General features: G+C 39.6%; 1 protein-coding gene across 1 annotated transcript in view; it reads right to left on the bottom strand.

The window, feature by feature from the left end:
• The window catches only part of LOC137951350 (SCY1-like protein 2 A), a 40219-nt gene that overhangs the window by 14011 nt on the left and 6802 nt on the right, over nt 1–19406 (bottom strand). Inside the window, exons 3-7 of the mRNA XM_068797951.1 lie at nt 13602–13712; nt 13293–13475; nt 12233–12359; nt 1169–1230; nt 379–465 (exon numbers count right to left, since the gene is read on the bottom strand). Coding sequence (XP_068654052.1) covers nt 379–465; nt 1169–1230; nt 12233–12359; nt 13293–13475; nt 13602–13712 — 570 coding nt within the window. The remainder of the gene's footprint in view (nt 1–378; nt 466–1168; nt 1231–12232; nt 12360–13292; nt 13476–13601; nt 13713–19406) is intronic.

Genomic DNA, 19406 nt, shown 5'->3' with positions numbered 1-19406 from the left:
GATTCTATCTACGACCTTGGCCACGACCAGAATTATCTCGACCATATTTGGCCACGTCTGCCTCTGACCTCTGAGCGCTTCTGTGCTGACTGGATAATAAAGGTCTCAACCTCTGGTATCTTTATTCTCGTTGCTACTAGGTGGACTAATTCAAAAGGGGTTCAAATAACATATGATCTCAACCATAGACTTCTAACACTAATCCAATCTAGCTAACACACTTACAGATTTATACAGAATATGCAAATTGAGTAATACCCCCACACGTAGAACTTTAACAATAACAACTCAGGCATAAGCTCAAGAAGGGTCTACAACAATGATTTATCAGTAATACCAAATGAAAAAATTAAAAAGATGAAAAGAAATTCTTCCAACCTTGTAACGCAATACACGCGAGTCAAAATCTTTCCACATATCCGCTAATGCTTTTAGAAACTCGGATTTCTGCATATTATCTCGTTCCTGCATATTTTTTTTTTTTTTTGAGTCAGAAAAATTGTACTGCCTAGTAGATTGTGATTGTCTAAATAAAAAAAAAAAATCATGTAAGCATCTACAGGCTCCCTTTGTACTTTTGCAGAAATTCCAAAAAAGCAAGCAACCTGGCAAATGAATATTTTTGCCTTGGTTAAGGCATAGTGTAGCACTTCATTGATGGTTCAACCATCTAATGGGTTCAAATATGAAATCCTGGATAATTACAGAGTTGTAAAGCTTCATATATTTTCACAAAAAAGAAGGGAAAAATAAAATAAAATATTGAGAACCGTAAATGAAGCTTCACTTTTCTCTACTCAGAAGGCAAAGATGTAGTATGGTAATACATAAGGTTTCAATTTTGGAAAAGGCCCATCTTGTATGAACAAACCAGTGAGATGAAAAAAAGATTCAAAGAGTCCTGCAGCATGAATTCCATCCCTTAAGCATCGCTTAGATGGGTCTGGACCAATTCAAACAAGTTAAAATAAAAATGTATAATTTTTTCAAAAGAGCATGGTTTTTCTTTTGGATGCATTTGAAGTACTGATAATTCATTCATGCTTATTCAAAATTCAAAGAGCCCATTGCAAGATTTGCCAAATAAACTCTCTTCTGGAATTTCTGAGTGCCACCAAGGGACCATTAGAGGCAGAAATAGGTGAGGGAGCTCAAAATTACTGCATACAAGCATGTGATCCAGGAAGCGAAGAGCACGCAACCTAGTATCATTCCGGAAAAAAGGTGAACCTGCAAATTGAAGATGATTTTTTTAAATAAGAACCTCTTTCCTTTATAAAAATGAGAAAAAGGAATCCATCAACAACATTCCCAAGGAGTACAAGCTGGGAGAGAGTACAACTATATGCTCAAATAAAGCAAAACAAAACAAGGGGAAAAAACACACCAAAGAAACAACAAGCAGCAGTGGATTCGCAAAGGGGGAAGGAGGTGCCCTCACCAACATTTTATTTTTTGTTTTGTGAAGAAACAACATAAAAAATGGATCTAATAAATCAAAACAATGAAACAAAACAGATCACTTAATGATGCTGGGATTTATTTGTCCATCACCATTGTTGAACTATATGTATCAAGGTAATTTTAGTCATTTTACATATGTGTGCTTCCTCTCTAGGCTTAGGATAGTATTTATCTAGTTATGGTGAACATTGGGTTAGAATTTCAGGTAGGGGTATTTATATCATCTTACAAGATTTTCCTATTTAATAAGAGAGAGGTCAAATTTCTGACCTTGAGAAGTGCCAGGTTGTAGCACTTCAGAAACTGTTTTTCTCTTTTTTTCCCTTCTCTATCTCTCTCTCCTCGATTTTCGCAATTTCTCTTACTTTCTATATGGTATTAGGGCAATCAATGTAATTACTATGGGTTTTTAGCAAGAATCTTCTCCTTCTCAAGTCTGAAAATTCTCCAGAAGAGGGATTTCATAGAATTGTTGTTTATTAAAGGTACAGGTTAGACCTTTTTCCTTTTACTTTTGCCATAACCCTAGGTTGATGGCTTGTGCTATCAATTGAACAACTTTATGAAATTATTGTGCTCCTAAAGGGATGTTTGGGATCTCCTATCCCAATCCTGTGCCTACACAAGTCTTCCAGATTTGCATACTGCCTACATCATCCTCAGGGCTGACATCAACCCTAATTGATCTCTTCCGATTGGTTCTTTTAGATTACTACATAGTGGAAGAGTGGTCATACCAAGTGTAGTTTATGTGCCCTAATTTGGTATTCTGTGTAGGCCCCACCTCATCTACACAGTCATATATAGTGCCCTTACAGCGTGTTTTGTTCGTGCTAGTTGGCTTGGGCATAAATTCCAGCATCTATTTGAAAATACAGGTGATTGTGCTTAGTGGAAGATGGCTGGTTCGGGAGAAGTTATTACACCCACCAAATAGTATGGGAATGTATAGAATAAGGATACCATTGTGATAAGCACAAACAGGTTAAATAGACAAAATCATTTGGGCTGGTCTAGATCATCTAGATTTACCTGAAGGTTAATCGGAAATGGAGGGATGATCCTCCTGAACCGATGATTGATGACAGAGGGACAGAGGATAGCCAGGTCACAACTGTTAAGTTGTGGAGCCTAATAAATGCTCTACGCTGAGTTGGTCGCGAATCGACCTGCGTGGTCAGGTCGCCATGCCGCCCCCCTCCCGGGGGCGTGGGGGCGGATCCACAATAGATTGACTGTTGTTTCATTAAGGGCAGTTTGGGAATTTTACTCTTGTAACGCGGTTACCCTAATTTTCTCTTTATAATTGAGGGGTGCCGCTATTAGGGTTTTATCATTTTAATCCGAGGAGCATCTCGACTTGCAGCCCGAGAGGTTAGAGAGAAACACCTGTAAGTGTGCGTTTTCTCTTGTAAAGTATTTCATCTTCATAGTGGATTACTACAGCGGCGGAAGACAGGAAGTAGTCTCACTTTGAGGCGAACCTATATAAATCTTATTGTCTTTATTTCATGCTTGTTTTTCCCTTCTTCCGAGTTTATTATTATTGCTCTCGTTAGTTTGGAATTAGGGCGTCTAATTCGTAACAATGACTTGGCTCCTACATAGCATGGAGTCAAAATTTAGGAAACAAGTGATGAATTGTGAGACAGCCAAAGAAATTTGGAAGTCTTTAGTGTTAAAGTCCTAGGCAAGAGTACTTCCCAGGAGGTCACCCATCCTAGAATTACTCTTGTCGATACCTAGCCAATACAATCCGAAAAGACTAGCCGTTTAAGGTGCGGAAAGCCAAGTACCTAACTCAGACCACAAACTCTAACAAGAGTGGACGGAACCACTCTGACACCCACCCCGCCCATTCTGGAGCCGCTTCTCACGGGATACGAAGGCGGGCCGTGGCGTGCCTAGCTCTAATACCATGTTAAAGTCCTAGGCAAGAGTCCTTCCCAGGAGGTCACCCATCCTAGAATTACTTTTGTCCAAGCTCGCTTAACTTCGGAGTTCTGAGTCAGATACCTAGCCAATACAACCCGAAAGACTAGCCGTTTAAGGTGCGGAAAGCCCTAACTCAGACCACAACCTCTAACAAGAGTGGACGGAACCACTCTGACATCTAGATGCTCTTTATGATCAAGAGAGCAACTTATCTAGAATCTATAAGTTAAATTCGAGATTTTTTGGAATGAAGAGGGGTGATCCTTCAGTTATTGATTTTTTTGGTGAGTTGCAGAGTTTCTAATAAGAAATTGAAACATATCATCCCTTTACCACTAAGGAATCTAAGCTTCGAGCACAGTAAAGGCATCTTCATGTTGCCAAATTCCTTGTCTATTTGGGGTCAAAATATGACGCAGTTCTAGCCCAAATACTTGTCAATGATACTGTTCCTACACTCAGGAAGGTCTTTAATTGAATAATACATGCAGAAGTAGCTATAGTACCAAAGGGTAGCAAGGATAGCAAAGGGACAGAAGTTGCTGCCCCACTATCCAATCAGTTCAGAGTCACTAAGAGACATCTCATGGACAAGGATGAGGAAGAGAAACATGTGGGCAAAACCAAGATCATAGAATGGTGAAAGAAAGTGTATCCACTGTAGGCATACTGACTACTGTTCAGACAAATACTGGGATAAGTTCAGTAAACCAACTTTGGTTATCTCAACCTTTCCTGAGAAAGAGGAATCATCTACCGATGGTGTGGTTGGTAATGCTCCCGGTGCAATAAACGAACCTCAACAATTGGCTCAGTGCATGGCACATCACTACATCCTCCTCCTCTTCCATGGTCCAGAATGTTGTCCCCCCCCCCCCCCCCCCCTTTCCCGGCTACCATGACACAGTCAGGTACATCTACACAATATGTATTTTCAATCTCCCCATTGGTTATTGACTCTGGTGCATCAATGCACATGTCAAGTATGTGTACATTATTTTCATCTTTCACCTACTCTTCTCCATTCAAACTAGTCACTCATACCAATAGTTCCATCTGGCTTGTACGTGGATTTGGGATAATTCAGCCTACTCCATCCTTGTTCTTAAATTCTGCTCAGTTTGTACCCAAGTTTCCTGTCTTATTATTTGTGAGTCAACTTTCTATCCTACTCATTGTATTTTTGAAGACCTACATTCGAGGAGAATAATTGGTTCCAAGCATGAGAAAGAGGGCCTCTACCACTTGGAAGGTTTGGTACAACCACCATCTTTTTCAACATTCAATGTAGCTGTTTCTCCTCTCAAGTGACACTTGCAGCTAGGGCATCCCTCTCCAGCCAAACTACTTCAGTTATTTCTAGGTCTACCTTCCACTTCATTCTTTCTAGTGTTGAATCTTGTCAACTTGGGAAGCACCATATAACATCTTTTCCACGCAGTTCAACTCGTAGTAATTTATTTGAACTTGTTAACTCAGACGTATGGGGTCCATGTCGGATACCTAGTATAATTGTCTCCTAATTCTTTGTTTCATTTATTGATGACTATAGTCGGACTACTTGGGTGTATTTTCCATGCGAAAAACCCAAGTTTTTTTTATGCGTTTTTGAAGTTTTAGGGTGAAATAAAGAATCCATTTTGTTCTCCACTTTGTATTTTGCGTACTTATAATGGGTTGGATTTCCTGAATCATAAACTTGAAGCATTTTGTACTGCCAATTGCATTGTACATTAGCCTTTCTATGCCTATATTCCTTAGCAGAACAGAGTTGCAAAACATAAAATCACCACTTGGTTGAGGTTGTTCGCTCTACACTTTTTCATATGAAGATTCCGCAGTCCTACCGGGGAGATACAATCCTAACTGCTTATTTTCTGATTAATAAGATGCCTTCATTTGTACTAGATGGTAAGGTTCCTTTACAAAATCTCAAGACTACTAGTGTGTTATGTTCTCTTAGTCCTCGTGTGTTTGAATCTACGTGTTATGACGATATATTAGGTCAACCTTTTGATAAATTATCTCCTCAATCTGTCAGGTGTGTCTTCTTGGGTTATTCCCATACTAAAAAAGGTTATAATGTTAATATCCAACAACCAGAAAACTTTTGTGTCTATAGATGTTACCCTTTTTTAAGATGCCCCATATTTTTCACAATCTACTGAGTTTGGTGATTCTTCACTTGAAGTAGATGGTTGTGTACCTCAACTTGTGGAGGATGTTCCTAGCATTGTGCCAGTTGATAATTCTCCTACCAAACCCATGCAAGTCTATAAATGAAGGACACCATCCAAGGCTATCACATAGGGATCCTCTCCTCCACCCGAGCTTGAGTCTATTTCGACTACCAGTCCTGCATAAAGTGATTTACATCATAAAGGTACTTGAGATTGTACTCAACGTGCAACTAGATACCCTATTCCCAAGTTTGTTTGTTTTTATTCATTATCTAGTTCCTTCAAAAAAATTGCATTACCCTTATATTCCTATTCTATTCCTTCTTCCCTATAGGAAGCTTTGTCTTCTCCTCCTTGAAATAAACCATGGGTACAACGATACAAGCTTTATTTAATAGTGAAACATGGACATAATGTCAGCCACCGCTAGATGCTTCAATAATTGGGTGTTGTTGGACACAGTAAAGTACAAGGCTGATGGTTCTACCAAAAGATATTAAACCTAGCTTATTGCCAAATGGTACTCACAAACCTATGGAGTAGATGTCTTCAAAACTTTTTTACTAGTTGTATGCCTATTAGCAGTTCAATTTTTGGTTTTTGTAGTTGTTAACAAGGGATGGTCATTTCTCCAGTTGCATATTAAAAATGTCTTCTTGTATGGTGATCTGGTAGGGGACGTTTATATGAATCAACCTTTTGGATATGTTTGTTAGGGTGTGACAAGGTATGTAGACTATATAAAGCTATCTACGGCCTCAAGCAAAGTCCAAGAGCTTGGTTCAAAAATTTTAGCTAAGTAATTATGTCGCTTGGGTTTGCAAGAAGTCACTGTGATTACTTGTTGTTTGTTTTGAAAAGACCTTTTGGAGATGTGGTGTTGACTATATATGATGAAGACATAGTATTGTCAAACAACATCTTGCAAACCATTGCCAAACCAAGGATTTAGGTTCCCTTGTTAAGTATTTCCTAGGGATCGAGGTAGCAAGAGGTAAACTAGGGATTGTCCTGACACAGAAAATATGTTATTGATATGCTTCATGAATATAGACTGACCTAGGCCTACAGAGACGCCAATGGAGGTAAACCATAGTCTCCATGAAGATGATGATGTCGAGCTTAAAGACCATATTCTATACAAAAGGTCGGTAGGCAAACTTATTTATGCTACAATACCTTGACATGAGGAAGATACATTTGGAAGCCACACACAGGATATTACGATATTTGAAGGGTGCACCTGAAAATGGGTTAGTGTAATAATCACTTGCAGATTAGTGTGCATTCAAATGCCAACTATGCGGGATGTAAATTGAATAGAAAATTTATCTTTGGGCAATTTTTTTTTTTTTTTTGTGGAAACATAATTAGTTGAAAAGGCAAGAAACAAAATGTGATATCCCGCTCCGGTGTAGAAGTAGAGTATCGTCTATAGATACACAATTAGTGAGCTTCTATGGATGAAATTATTGATACAAAAGCTAGGTTTCCTAATACTGAAGCTATGAAAATGTTTTTTTTTTATTTATTTATTTATACTTTGATCACCAGCCATTTCGGCCCTTCTTCCAAAGGGTTAACCTTCAGTTATTCCATCAGTTGCAGCCAATCTCATCGAGCTCCCCTTCTCTACGCGAGAAATTAAAATTGCAGCCCTTGGTCTTCCTTTGGATCGTGCTCCCGGCCCGGATGGATTCAACGGGGAATTTTATCATCGTTGTTGGCCCTTCATCAGAGAAGACATTTCCAGCATGGCCCGCTCCTTTCATCAGCATGGCATCAGATATAGGAGTATAGGAGCCTCTTTCATCGCCCTCATCCCTAAAAAAGATGGGGCAGAGCTCCCATCCAACTTCCAACCAATCAGTCTCACTACCAATGCATATAAGGTGATTGCGCACCTCCTTGCTAGTCGTCTCAAGGCATTCACCATGGCCAGAGTGTTTTTATTAAGGGAAGAAACATTCTTGATTTAGCCATGGCATGTCATAAACTTAGTCATCATTTCAAGGTCCGAAAGCTCCCCAGATTCATCCTCAACCTTGACTTCGAAAAGGCATTTGACAGAGTTAACTGAAAGTTTCTGGACACCCTCCTGAGGAAGATGGGATTCAGAGAAAAATGGCGCTTTTGGATCCAAAGCTGCATCTCCTCTGCAAGCTACTCCGTCCTTCTCAATGGCACAGTTTACGGGTATTTTCAGGGAACCAGAGGATTCAGACAGGGAGACCCCCTCTCCCCCCTGCTCTTCAATGTGGTGGCAGAATACATATCCTCCTTGATCTACTCGGCCAAGAACATGGGATGGCTCCTACCCACGACTGATTGCACAACCTTTGATATTCCGATTCTCCAATTTGCAGATGATACTATTTGCTTCGGGGTTGGTACTATGGATCATATCAGAAAATTACGTGTCGTGTTGGGATTATTTGAATTGGCTTCTGGTCAGAGCATAAACTGGGGAAAAACCACTCCCCTTGGCTATCATATTGATCCAGCTGGACTTCGGAATATGGCAGACTATCTGGGATGCTCTATGGGAAATATGCCAGCTACGTATCTTGGGCTCCCACTTTTTGATTCATGGCCTTTGGCGTCACTATGGTCCCCCCTCATTGAGAAATTTGAAAAGAGGCTAGCCACTTGGAGAGGTAAACTCTTATCAATAGTGGGACGTCTCACTCTCCTCAAGTCTTGTCTGGCGAGGCTTCCAAATTATCTGTTATCATTCATGCACTGTCCGGCCTCCGTTTGCTCCAAAATTGATGTCATCCGTTGACGATTTCTGTGGAGGGGTTCAGAAGATACCTTTAGATACCATCTGGTCAGTTGGAAGGATATTTGCATGCCCCATAATAGGGGAGGATTGGGCATCTAGCCTACAAAAGAAATGAACAGAGCTCTTATGCTCAAATGGATTTGGAATTTCAACAACAAGCACAACAGTTTATGGAAGAATATGGTGAAATTCTACCTTCAGTTTTCGAGTGCATGGTGGAGAGAGGGTGGCGCTACTCGCCTCTTATTCCCGATATGGAAATAAGTTTTCAAGCTCCTTCCAGTATTCAAAGATACTACCACATTTCACACGGGCAACGGAATGACCTTTCTCTTCTGGTCGGACAAATGGTGTGGCCCCCGATCTCTCTCAGAGGACTTTCCGGGGCTGCATAGGGTGGCAAACAACCTCTCTTGCTCTGTGGTTGATTCATGGAGTGATCATTCGTGGAGTTCAGTTTCGTCGGGATTAAACGATAAGGAGTCGTTGGCTTTTTGTTCTCTCCTTACTAAACTCAACAGTACTATTATTCGGGAGCACTCGGTTGATAAGATGATTTGGAAGCCCAGTAACAATGGCCGATTCACTGTCACTTCGGCTTACTCTCATATCAGAAAGCAAGACTTTAGTCCTCATGAGCACAAGGCAAATCTGGCTTGGAAACTCTCAGCGACAAGCAAATCAAGTTCTTCATATGGTCAGCCATTAAGGAATAAATTCTTACTTCAGACAACCTTCACAGAAGAGGCTTCACTGCCCCCGATCTTTCTTGTCCCCTTTGCGATGAGTGTGAAGAGATAATCCAGCATGTCCTCTTACACTATGGATTTTCGTGGCAAGTTTGGATGAAGATATTTCAGAAAATCGAGCTCCAACTGGGGCTACATCGGGACCTCTTTGGCACCTTTGAGATGGTTCGAGGGATTCTCCTTCCTCGGTTGGGTAAGTTAATTCTTTCAGCTTGTCTTGCGCATGTTCCATGGTGCATTTGGCTCGAGCGGAATAACCGAAAATTCAACTCCAAAGCTAGTACCCCAGACAACACGGCTTCTCATGCCGTCAGCCTCATCTCGAGCTGGCTTCATACAAAGAAGGATTTTGCCACTCTTTCAGGGATCCTCCCCCTTGTGACTGCATAAAGCTGAATTTTGATGGTAGTGCTATTGGATGTCCTGGTCCAACCGGAGCAGGTGGTATATTCAGAGGTCACAATGGAGACCCCATTCTTTCTTATACTGGTCCGGTAGGCATTGCCGATTCTAATACTGCTGAAGTTAGTGCTCTACTGTTCAGCCTCCAAATCTTAAGAGATCGTCTCCATGGCAAGTTAATCATTGAAGGCGACTCGAAGACGGTTATTAGTTGGTGTTCCAAAGTCAGCTCCCCCCCTTGGCGCCACTGGCCCATCACTGATAGTATTGTTGACATTGTATCTTCTTTGCATTGTAATTGGAATCTCATTCCTAGATCAGCCAACTCTTTGGCTGATAAATTGGCTAAATTCGGAACTTCCCAACAATCTCTCATTGTATGGGAAGGATTCCCTCCTTTGTAATTTTCTCTTTTGAGCTTTTGTCTTAATAAAAATCAGCATCATTTAAAAAAAAAATATTTTTTTATAACTAGGCTGCATTGATTGCAAGTAACATAGTATTTCATGTATTTTCCTCCCCTTGTTTATCAATATATGCACTTTTATATAAAAAAAACACAGTATTTCATGAATAGACTAAACATGTAGAAGTTGATTGTCATTTTGCATGTGATGCTTTAATAAGTAGAGTTGTAGTCACTCCCTATGTCATATCTGTTGAAAAAATTAGTGATGCTTTTACTAAAGCTTTGGGAAAGAATTTGAGAACTTTTATAACAAATTGGAGTTTCTCGATATATACACTCTAACTTGAGGGGCATTGTTGAAATATATGTATCAAGGGTATTGAAATTATTTTACATCTGTATTTTCCCTCTAGGCATAGGATAGAAATTATTTAGTTATGGTGAACATAGACTTAAGATTTGGCGTTAATATATTATGTATTCTAGGAGATATAAGTGTTTTTAGATTAGAGGGGTATTTATGTCATTGTACAAGATTTTTACTTAAGTACCCCATTTAATAAGAAAGAGGTAAAATTTCTGACCTCGAGAAATGTGCCACACACTGCAGTACTTCAGAAACTACTTATTCTCTCTTTTTTTCTTCTCCCTTTCTCCTCTACTTTTCCAATTTCTCTTATTTTTTTACAATCAGATCAAGTTAAACAACTAAAAATGTCTACAAGATCAGATGACTTATGGGGTTCACCAGTGCACATTACTTACTGTTTAGCTGGTCATCTGACCAGGATAAGGCGTTGGTCGTAGTGAAGCAGTAGAAAGAGTTAGATGATGTCATCTATGGATTTCCATGCTAGCATTTCTGATCTCAACCATGACTGAAATAATACATAGAAGAGAATTTCTCTTTTTTTCTCCTTTTCGTTCAGACCAACTTGCTTCCACCGGTGCCACTTGTTTTCGATTTAAATTTTGATTGAAGTACAAAATAGAAGAGAGATTTCTCTCGTTTTTACCCTTTTCTTTCCATCCTCATTTTCATCAGTGGAATCTTCTCTAACTTTACTTTTCTCAATGGGATCATAAATTAAAGTCCGTCAATTAGAGTAAATTCTAGAGGCAAGTGATATATGCCCCACTTACAAAAATCATAGAGTATCCTCTGGCTTCCCAGGGCCAATATGTTCTTGTTAAAAGGAAGAGAAGCGGAAACAATATCATAAATAGGTTAAAACCTGGGGCTAGTCAACCTAGGAAAATTAAATCATAAAAGGACTGGGAATCCTAAAAGAAATCTTAAAACCAGTTTCCAAGCACCACACACATTAGCATTACCACACATTGTTCCTCAACAGGCTCAGAAAAGTAGTGTGGCTTACAATGGCAGCCATCCAAACTATTCAACAGGCTCTTTACTGGGAAATCTTAGCAACTAAGATAAAGTAACACAAAGAAATTGAAGAATAACTTCCAGCATGATATCACCCTTTGATCACTCATCTTTATCAAAGAAGGAAGGTGGCTCAATTTCAAGAAAGTTGTGTATCGTCAGCTGAAGTTTCTAAAATAGAAACTCCTAATTTTGAAGAGAGTCAAATGAGTTGCAATTTCCCATTTTAACTTAAAATTTTGAATAGGAAGTCCAAAGTAGAAGCAACTTGCTGTAGTTCAAAATCTTAATTAAAAGCTTCATGTAAGAAATCAAATTGCTTATTTTTTTAGAGGAATAAGAAATAAGATTACAAACTTGCAGTTTTAGTTAAAATTTTCGGTTAGAAAGTTGGAACTTCCAGCTTTAGTTAAGAGTTTCTAAACTAGTAAAGACTAAAAGAGGAGAGACTACAAGCTAGAAAACTAAAACAAGACAGTAAAGGAGTTTCCTATACTTTGAATAAATGTGGCTGTAAAAGGCACTGTATATAAGAAGAAATATTTTTTCCATTTAATGAAATTCTATTTTTTTATTCCCAGTTAGATAAATCCTTTCCCTTTTTTCTTTGTATGCCATTTTTCTAAGTAACTGAAGAACTCCTTTCTGCTCTTCAAAATTTGCCCATCAAACTGAAGTTCAGATTGCAGTTTTCTAGTAGTTTGTTGCACTCTAGGTTACCCAAGCTCTAGGTGAAGCTTTCAACGCATTATTCCTCAAATTTAAACCACCACAATGTGTCACAACATGGAATCAAGACAATGGAGAAAAGCCCCACAGAAGAACATAAAATGCACTTACCAAAATTTTATAAAACAAAAGGAAATAAATTTGCATCTCACAAATCAAAGTTTAGATTGTCTGGAACCATATATTTACCTGTAAAATCCAAGGCACTGAGCCTGGCAGACTCATCCATGGATAGCATCCGTTGCAAATCAGAAACTAAATCTGATGGGATGCCTGAAAAAGCCTCATGGGACAAGTATGTCAATTTGTTCATATACTGCAACACCATACAAAAGCAGAAAATTACTGAGAATTGATTAACCCAAAGCTAAACTGAAAAAAAGTTTCATTTACAAACAAAAAAAATGCTGAAACCAAGAATAACCTAGGGGTAGGTGTCTTGCCAAGACATCTCAGAATTTCAGGGGGTCAAGACAATAGATGTCCCTCTATAAAATGATGTTAAGGACGTTATGTCTGAGAAGTTTTGGATTTTTGCAATCCTAATGTTCATTCTCTTGATCAAAATTGAAAATTTTAGCAGTTTTTTTAAACTGTGAATAAAACAAACTAGCAGTCTTTATCCATATAAATGCACAAATACACACCTTTTCCAAGCTTTCACTACCAATAGATAAAATTCTAAACATAGAAAACCAAAAACAGGTAAGTTTTATATATTTGAAATTGGTTACAGTGGATGCTCCAAACCCCTGGAACCTGAACTCAAGATCTCACTTAAGGAACACCTTAGTGCTACATTTAGCCATGTCTCAATCAACAATAAACTGATAGATCAATATTCTTTGAAAGGATTCAGTTATGACTGTAACTAGAGACATTAAAAGAAGCAAATCATGAACCACAAAAATATTATAAAAACTCCCTAGTCGATGGGAATAAACAGAATCAACCATTCAAATTTGACATTTCATCCACATGTTACACAGTATTTTATCAAAGTAGAGAAATGAAACAGATAATATAAAAAAGGAAATGGAAAAGTTAATAAACGAAATGGATAAAAAGTTTACAGGATAATAGATTGGTGACATATGACAGAGAAGAAGCAACAGGTAAAAGGAGATGGAGGAACTTGCCTATAGGCAAGTAGGAATCCATCGTATCTTTTTTCCAAAAAGAATAAAAAGAAGACAGGAGAAAGGGAGTGATACTGTTTGCAGAAATTAAAAGCACTAAAGCAACATACCATCTTGACATTATTATGACAATCCAACAGAGGTTTGTGGGAAACAAGGTGATAGGCAAGACATGCGAAACTGAAAACATCAGCAGCTGTCCTGTTCAGGACTGTTTTTGCCCGGACCAACTCAGGTGCTGTGTAGTTTAAAGATGGCTGCAAGGGCAGAATAGTCTCCTCCACATCATACTCCTAAAAGATTCACACGTAACGACAAATATAAACACAAATTAGATCTCTGGCTTCAGAATATATATATTCATCTTGTATTAAGCAAGAAAATAGATGAATTTTTTCTTCTCAACAAATTTTACCCACCGGGTAGTGAAAAGGTTGCATGGCAGTTGAATCACCTGAGGCCTGATCTGTGGATATAGCAAAGCCGAACCCACCAAGCTTCCAGGCTCCACTCGAAGTTATGAAAATTGTCTGAAACAATGAAGGCCTGGTAAAAGAGCATCCCTAATAATTGCATGCCTACATAATCTAGAAAAGAGCTAGAGTTTGATTGTCTCATTTGGAATGAATATTTTACTGAGAGAAAATTAAATAAATAAATGCAAAAAATAAAAACCAAATTATGAAACTTACATTGATCAAACAAAGGTGGCATGTTTAAAATTTATGCAGAAAAAAACAAACTGTTAATAAGATGAATACATTTCCCTTTGCAAATTATATCTAACGTAGAATTCTATTTGGCATGGGTCACAAACATGCAGGAAAGTGTCAGTTCAGACCTTCATAATTTGTAATTTGTACCCTTTCCTCTTCCTTGCAATGAATTTCTCATCATTTGTAATTGTACCCTTTCATCTTCCTTGGAATGAATTTCTCATTAGTTGTAATTGCACCCTTTCATCTTCCTTGAAATGAATTTTTCATTATTCTCAAAAAAATTAATAATAATAAAGCAGTGGAGCAACATGAGTGAATGCCATCATGTAATGTTGGCAAACAAAAGCAACATCAAGGACACGACATAAACAAAACACCAAGAGGGGTCAAGCTACAGATGACTCTCGTACATAAAAATTTGAAGGGAAAAAAAAATGGACGGACACTCACCTAGTTAATCATTTATTCAGCCTAGTTCACTCATTTTTGGCCCTGTAGAGAAAAAGAAAACTTGAAGGGCCAAGGTTGAGACACTTAACTCACTCGATGGAAACTCTTTTCCAAAGACACAGTCAACAACTTTGCCAAAACATGGGGCAAGCTTGTCTGAAAGACTGATAACTAATGAACAATCACTTATGAAGCGGGGAAAACTAGTAGAGCGCCATGACAAGTGATGGCTTGATGGCTACGACACTTCGATTTCACATGGTACAACTATGTTTAATTTCCTATAATTCCAAATAATGGCACAACCAACATCACATACTAAGAGCAAACAATTAAGCTAATATGAATCAAATTGACAGAAGTATGCACAAAAGTGTAGCAAGAAGCAGCGACATTTTTGAAGTGTATGTCAACAGGGGCTGTATACACATATAAAGAAAATTCTTCTGTTAATATCACAGGCTCCAACACAAGCCAAAACCTACGTGATTCCGGATTCATATTCAATTTGAATTGTTGAGTTACAGTTCTGAATACCATCTCTATCATACTGGGATACCAGTAAGATCATTTTAGTTCAGAAAATATTATCAAAGGTGACTACCTTTGTGACCCCACCAAGCTCCACTACCCATGTGATAAGGGCTCACGCAAAGTTTTCACAATGCAAGTACATGATGGTTCAGATTTAGAAGACCATATAATTCCGGAAGATAACAACAGATGGTCTATTTTCTTTGGTTTCATTTTACAAGTCCAGATTGCTTGCCATGATCCAGAAGTTTCTTGGCCCTAAAGCTCCAATCTTCAGTAGTTGAGCAGTGAAAAACAAAATTCTCACTTTGGATAACTTCGACAAGAGATGGATCACATAATAAACTCTTTTTTTTTATAAAAATGTATTGTATTAACAAAAAGAAATTTACAAAGGAAGAGGGAGCAAATCCCAAACAACAAGATGTTGAAGGGAAACTCCTTGTTTGGCAAGCACATCTGCTGCCGAATTTGTAGATCTCGGAATGTGAGACCAAATACAAGAAAATAATGAGGTAATCTCTAAAATCTCCAGGAAGATTTCCTAATGCCTCCATGGAGGAAAAGAAGTGCCCCGGCACCAACCAATGACTACCACCTTAGAGTCCCCTTCAATGTGGATTGGGCCACTGCATTTATATTTGAACACCCGGAGCCCATTGAGAAGACCATATAGCTCTGCAGACGTTGAATCGGAGATACCTAATGGACCTGCATAAGAAATACACCGATTGCCAGATGGATTCAAAATCACACCTCCAAATCCTGCGATCCCCGGATTGCCAAAAGAAGAGCCATCAAAATTCAATTTTAAGTACCCAACCTCCAGGGGCGCCCACTTCTTCATAACTTGAACCTTGGTCCCCAAATGCATCCTTGCCAGGTTGCTCCAGTTATCACGAATGGAGGTGCCCTTGAAAAAGCAGAAAGGCTTCTTCGTCAGAAGCTAGGTGGAAATTTGACCCGTCACTTTTTCCACTACTCTTGCCTCAGTTTCAAATTTAGCCTCGAACCGCCTCCTATTACGTTCGTTCCAAAGCCCCCATGGCACAAAACTAGCACATGCTGAGAGCATCATTTTACCGAGCCCAGGAAGGGGATAGCCAACGATTGACTTGCTAAAATAGATCAGATCGGCAGATATACATAGTTGCAAACCCAACTTACATAAGACAGAGGTCCACACATTCCAAGAGAACTGGCACAATAGCAGGGTATGGCTGGTGGATTCTGCTTCAATGTTGCAAAAATGACATAGTATGTCTATAGAAGGGTGACCCCTTCTTTGAAGCACATCCGCCGTAAGGATCTTACTTTGGCAAGCGCTCCACATGAAGAATTTTACCTTTGGAGGGGCACAGAGACGCCGAACAAAGTAGATATCATGCTCATTTTGCGTTGAGTCCCAACCATTAATGTGTCTGTATGCAGATGAAAGTGAGAATTTATCGCTTTTGTCAGGCCACCAAATTAACTTGTCTACATTAGAAGGCCTCATCCTAACATGATTCAAAGAATCCAATAAACAACTTGCTTCCATAGCCTCCATATCAGAAAGACTCCTTCGGGGGTGAAGGCTCGAACCACCCCCCTCAAAAGCATATGCCACTGTTATCTCCCTTTGAGTGGAAAGAAGGAAGAGATTTCTACAAGAGTTTCTCAAAGGTTCTTGCCCTGTCCACCAATCGTCCCAAAATTTAAGAGATCTTCCGCTGCCCACAAAGAATCTACAAGTTGAGGAGAAATCCTGAAGAAGCAAATAAAGAGATCTTCATATTGAGGATAACCCTCTCCAATTTCCCCCAGACATCCACCATGAAGAATTCCAACCCAGCTTGGTACGAACCATATCCTTCCAAAGGTTTGAGGAATTTGTGCGGAACTTCCATATCCACTTAAGGAGCAAAGCTTTGTTCATTTCTTTTGATTTACGAATCCCTAGTCCACCTAATCTCTTAGGCAAACATACTTCGTCCCATCTAACCAGGTGATATTTAAAGGAGCCACTTGAACCTCTCCAAAGGTATCTTCTTTTCATTTTATCCATGGCTTTGCATACCGAAGATGGGCAAGGCATAAAGGACAGCGCATAGTTTGGGATGCTAGCAATACATGACTTAAGGAGGATCAGTCTACCTGCTTTGCTGAGGAGTCGCCCTTTCCAAGTTGCTAACCGAGATTCAATTTTTTCAACCACCAGGTTCCATAAACTCTGTGAAATACGCCCATGGAAGAGAGGAAGGCCAAAATATTTTGCAGGAAGAGTAGTAGTAGAGCAACCAAATAAATTTGCCATCTCTGCAAGATTCTCCTGATCCACATTGAATCCTATGAGAGAGGTTTTCCCCCAATTAACTTTCTGCCTAGATGTTATTTCAAAAAGCCCCAATACTGCTTTTATCCTCCTTGCACTATGCATATCACCGATTCCAAAGATAATAGTATCGTCGCGTACTGTAGAATCGGAATATTAAAAGCCTGGTGGGGGCTTGTTGGGGATAGCCATCCAAGATCGACCACTGAATAGAACATAGCAGGTAGGAATTTTGCTACTATGTTAAATAGGAGTGGGAAAAGAGGGTCCCCTTGTCTAATACCCCTGGATCACATAATAAACTCGGTATGCAGCTTTGCAACAATGCTGAAGAGAATGTAGATCACCTCCTCATCCTTTGCCCCATCACTCACAAAATTTGGTGCCATCTGTGTCAACTCTTCAACATCAGGCTTTGTGTCCCTTACTTTTCAGGAGCTTCATCTTCATCCCCTCACACTCTCACACTCAGCAAGCTCCTTTGTTCACCCATTAACTTTTCCTCTCATTTTTTAATGTGGGACTTTTTCCCACTCAACACTCCCCCGCGTCTAGTCCTACAGATAACGGAACTGAGACGTGGGTACAAATCCTCAAACGGGGCACACAAACTGCTACTTCATAGAGCCTCAACACAAATTCCTACATAGAGCCCACAACAGACATACTCCTATCTTATGGAGCTTTCAACCGACAAATTCCTATCTCATGAAGCCCACAACACATAAATAACATGGGGAGCACAAACTAGACCTCGGCCCACACATACAACCTGCTTTGATACCATTGTTAGGCATTGGGTTGAGCCTGGTTTCATCCCAAAATGACTAGCCACTTAGGAGGTCTATTGCTCAAAACCATAAACTTTTTTTCTCATTTTTCAATATGGGACTTTTTCGCACTCAACACTACTTACATGGTGGATCTTAAAGATGATATATAAGTTTTTTAGCAAGAAAAAAGTGAATTTTTTTTATAGTTTCTATTGTTAGAGGTTAATTAAATTACTAAATGTGGATTGCTTGACAAATTGTTTTAGGTTTTGAGTAGTTTTATAATATATTCTTTTCTATTCCCACCCGTGAACTTGACCTAAAACCTCTCCCATAATAATCAGTCATGAGGTGGGGATGGGTTTGGATTCACAAACCCTTGATGGGTTTTCTAAGAGATGAGATTCAAGTTAGGTTCATGGGGCGGGGATGGGTTTTTGAAAACCCAACCCTTGCGCACCCCTTCCCCAAACATTATGCTGTTAAAGCTTTAGCTCCCCTTCCACTAGGCCATGTTAATTTTAGTGGGTGCACTTATGACAACCCAACTTTGGGTGGGTATGCTGGTCTCTTCAGTTATTCTCAGGGCAAAACCTATACTGACCCCCTTGGTGTGAAAAACTAGTAACTAAGGAGTTAAGAGGAGAGAGGAGAGAATTAGAAGAACTATTGTGAGATGAGGCTGGCTTTGTTGCAAGAGGAGCTTTCGTTGGGGTCATTTTCCTTTCCTTTGATACATTGCAAGAGGGGGGGATAGATTTTCTGGGTAGTCCGAGTAGGTGATCGCCGCTATTGTTTGCCTTGAGGTTCGGTTGGTGGTGGGAGTGGTCAATTCTAAGTCTGTATGAGGATCAAGAAGATAGATGGGATGAGGTGGCAAAGGAGGAAGGTTTTCCATTCCAGAAATGGGAAGCCACAAGGGACTGTTGCAGGAGGTTTGAAAAGTGTATGGGTTAAAAGGGGTAGCGTCTGGGAGTGCTGTTTCTGCAGGGGCACAGCAGGTTGCCAGATGTTCAGCGAGGCTTCACCTAGAGTGGGGAAGATGTTTGAGGTGTTGCTGGCCGAGTGACCCAGCTTGTGGTCCTCGGTAGGCGTGTGAGAAGATGGTTAGTTGGCCAACAGAGGATTGGTAGATGACCAGATGTGTACCATCAACTCTCGGATAAACTGGCAGGGAGATAAAGGCGCCATTATGGCCTGACACTGAATTGCTATAGGGGTCCTGTTGGTCGAAATTGGACTCTTCAGGGTCTGAGCACAGATGTTGAAAGCTATGCGGCAGTTTGAGAAGGGAGGGAATGGACATAGCTGGTGGGCCTTCCTGGTTTTTGTCAGTGTTCTCAGACGAGTAGGTGATGGTAGGGGAACAGTTTGGGAGATGAAGTTATTATGGCAGCAATAAGAGAATTCATGGATCTTTGAAGTAGATAAAAT

This window comes from Aristolochia californica, unplaced genomic scaffold, assembly GCF_029961685.1.
Source record: "Aristolochia californica isolate CCGP_79_NKW_82.1479 unplaced genomic scaffold, dmAriCali1.0.hap1 SCAF_1, whole genome shotgun sequence".
NCBI lineage: Eukaryota > Viridiplantae > Streptophyta > Magnoliopsida > Piperales > Aristolochiaceae > Aristolochia > Aristolochia californica.
This window is presented reverse-complemented; position numbering and strand designations above follow the sequence as displayed.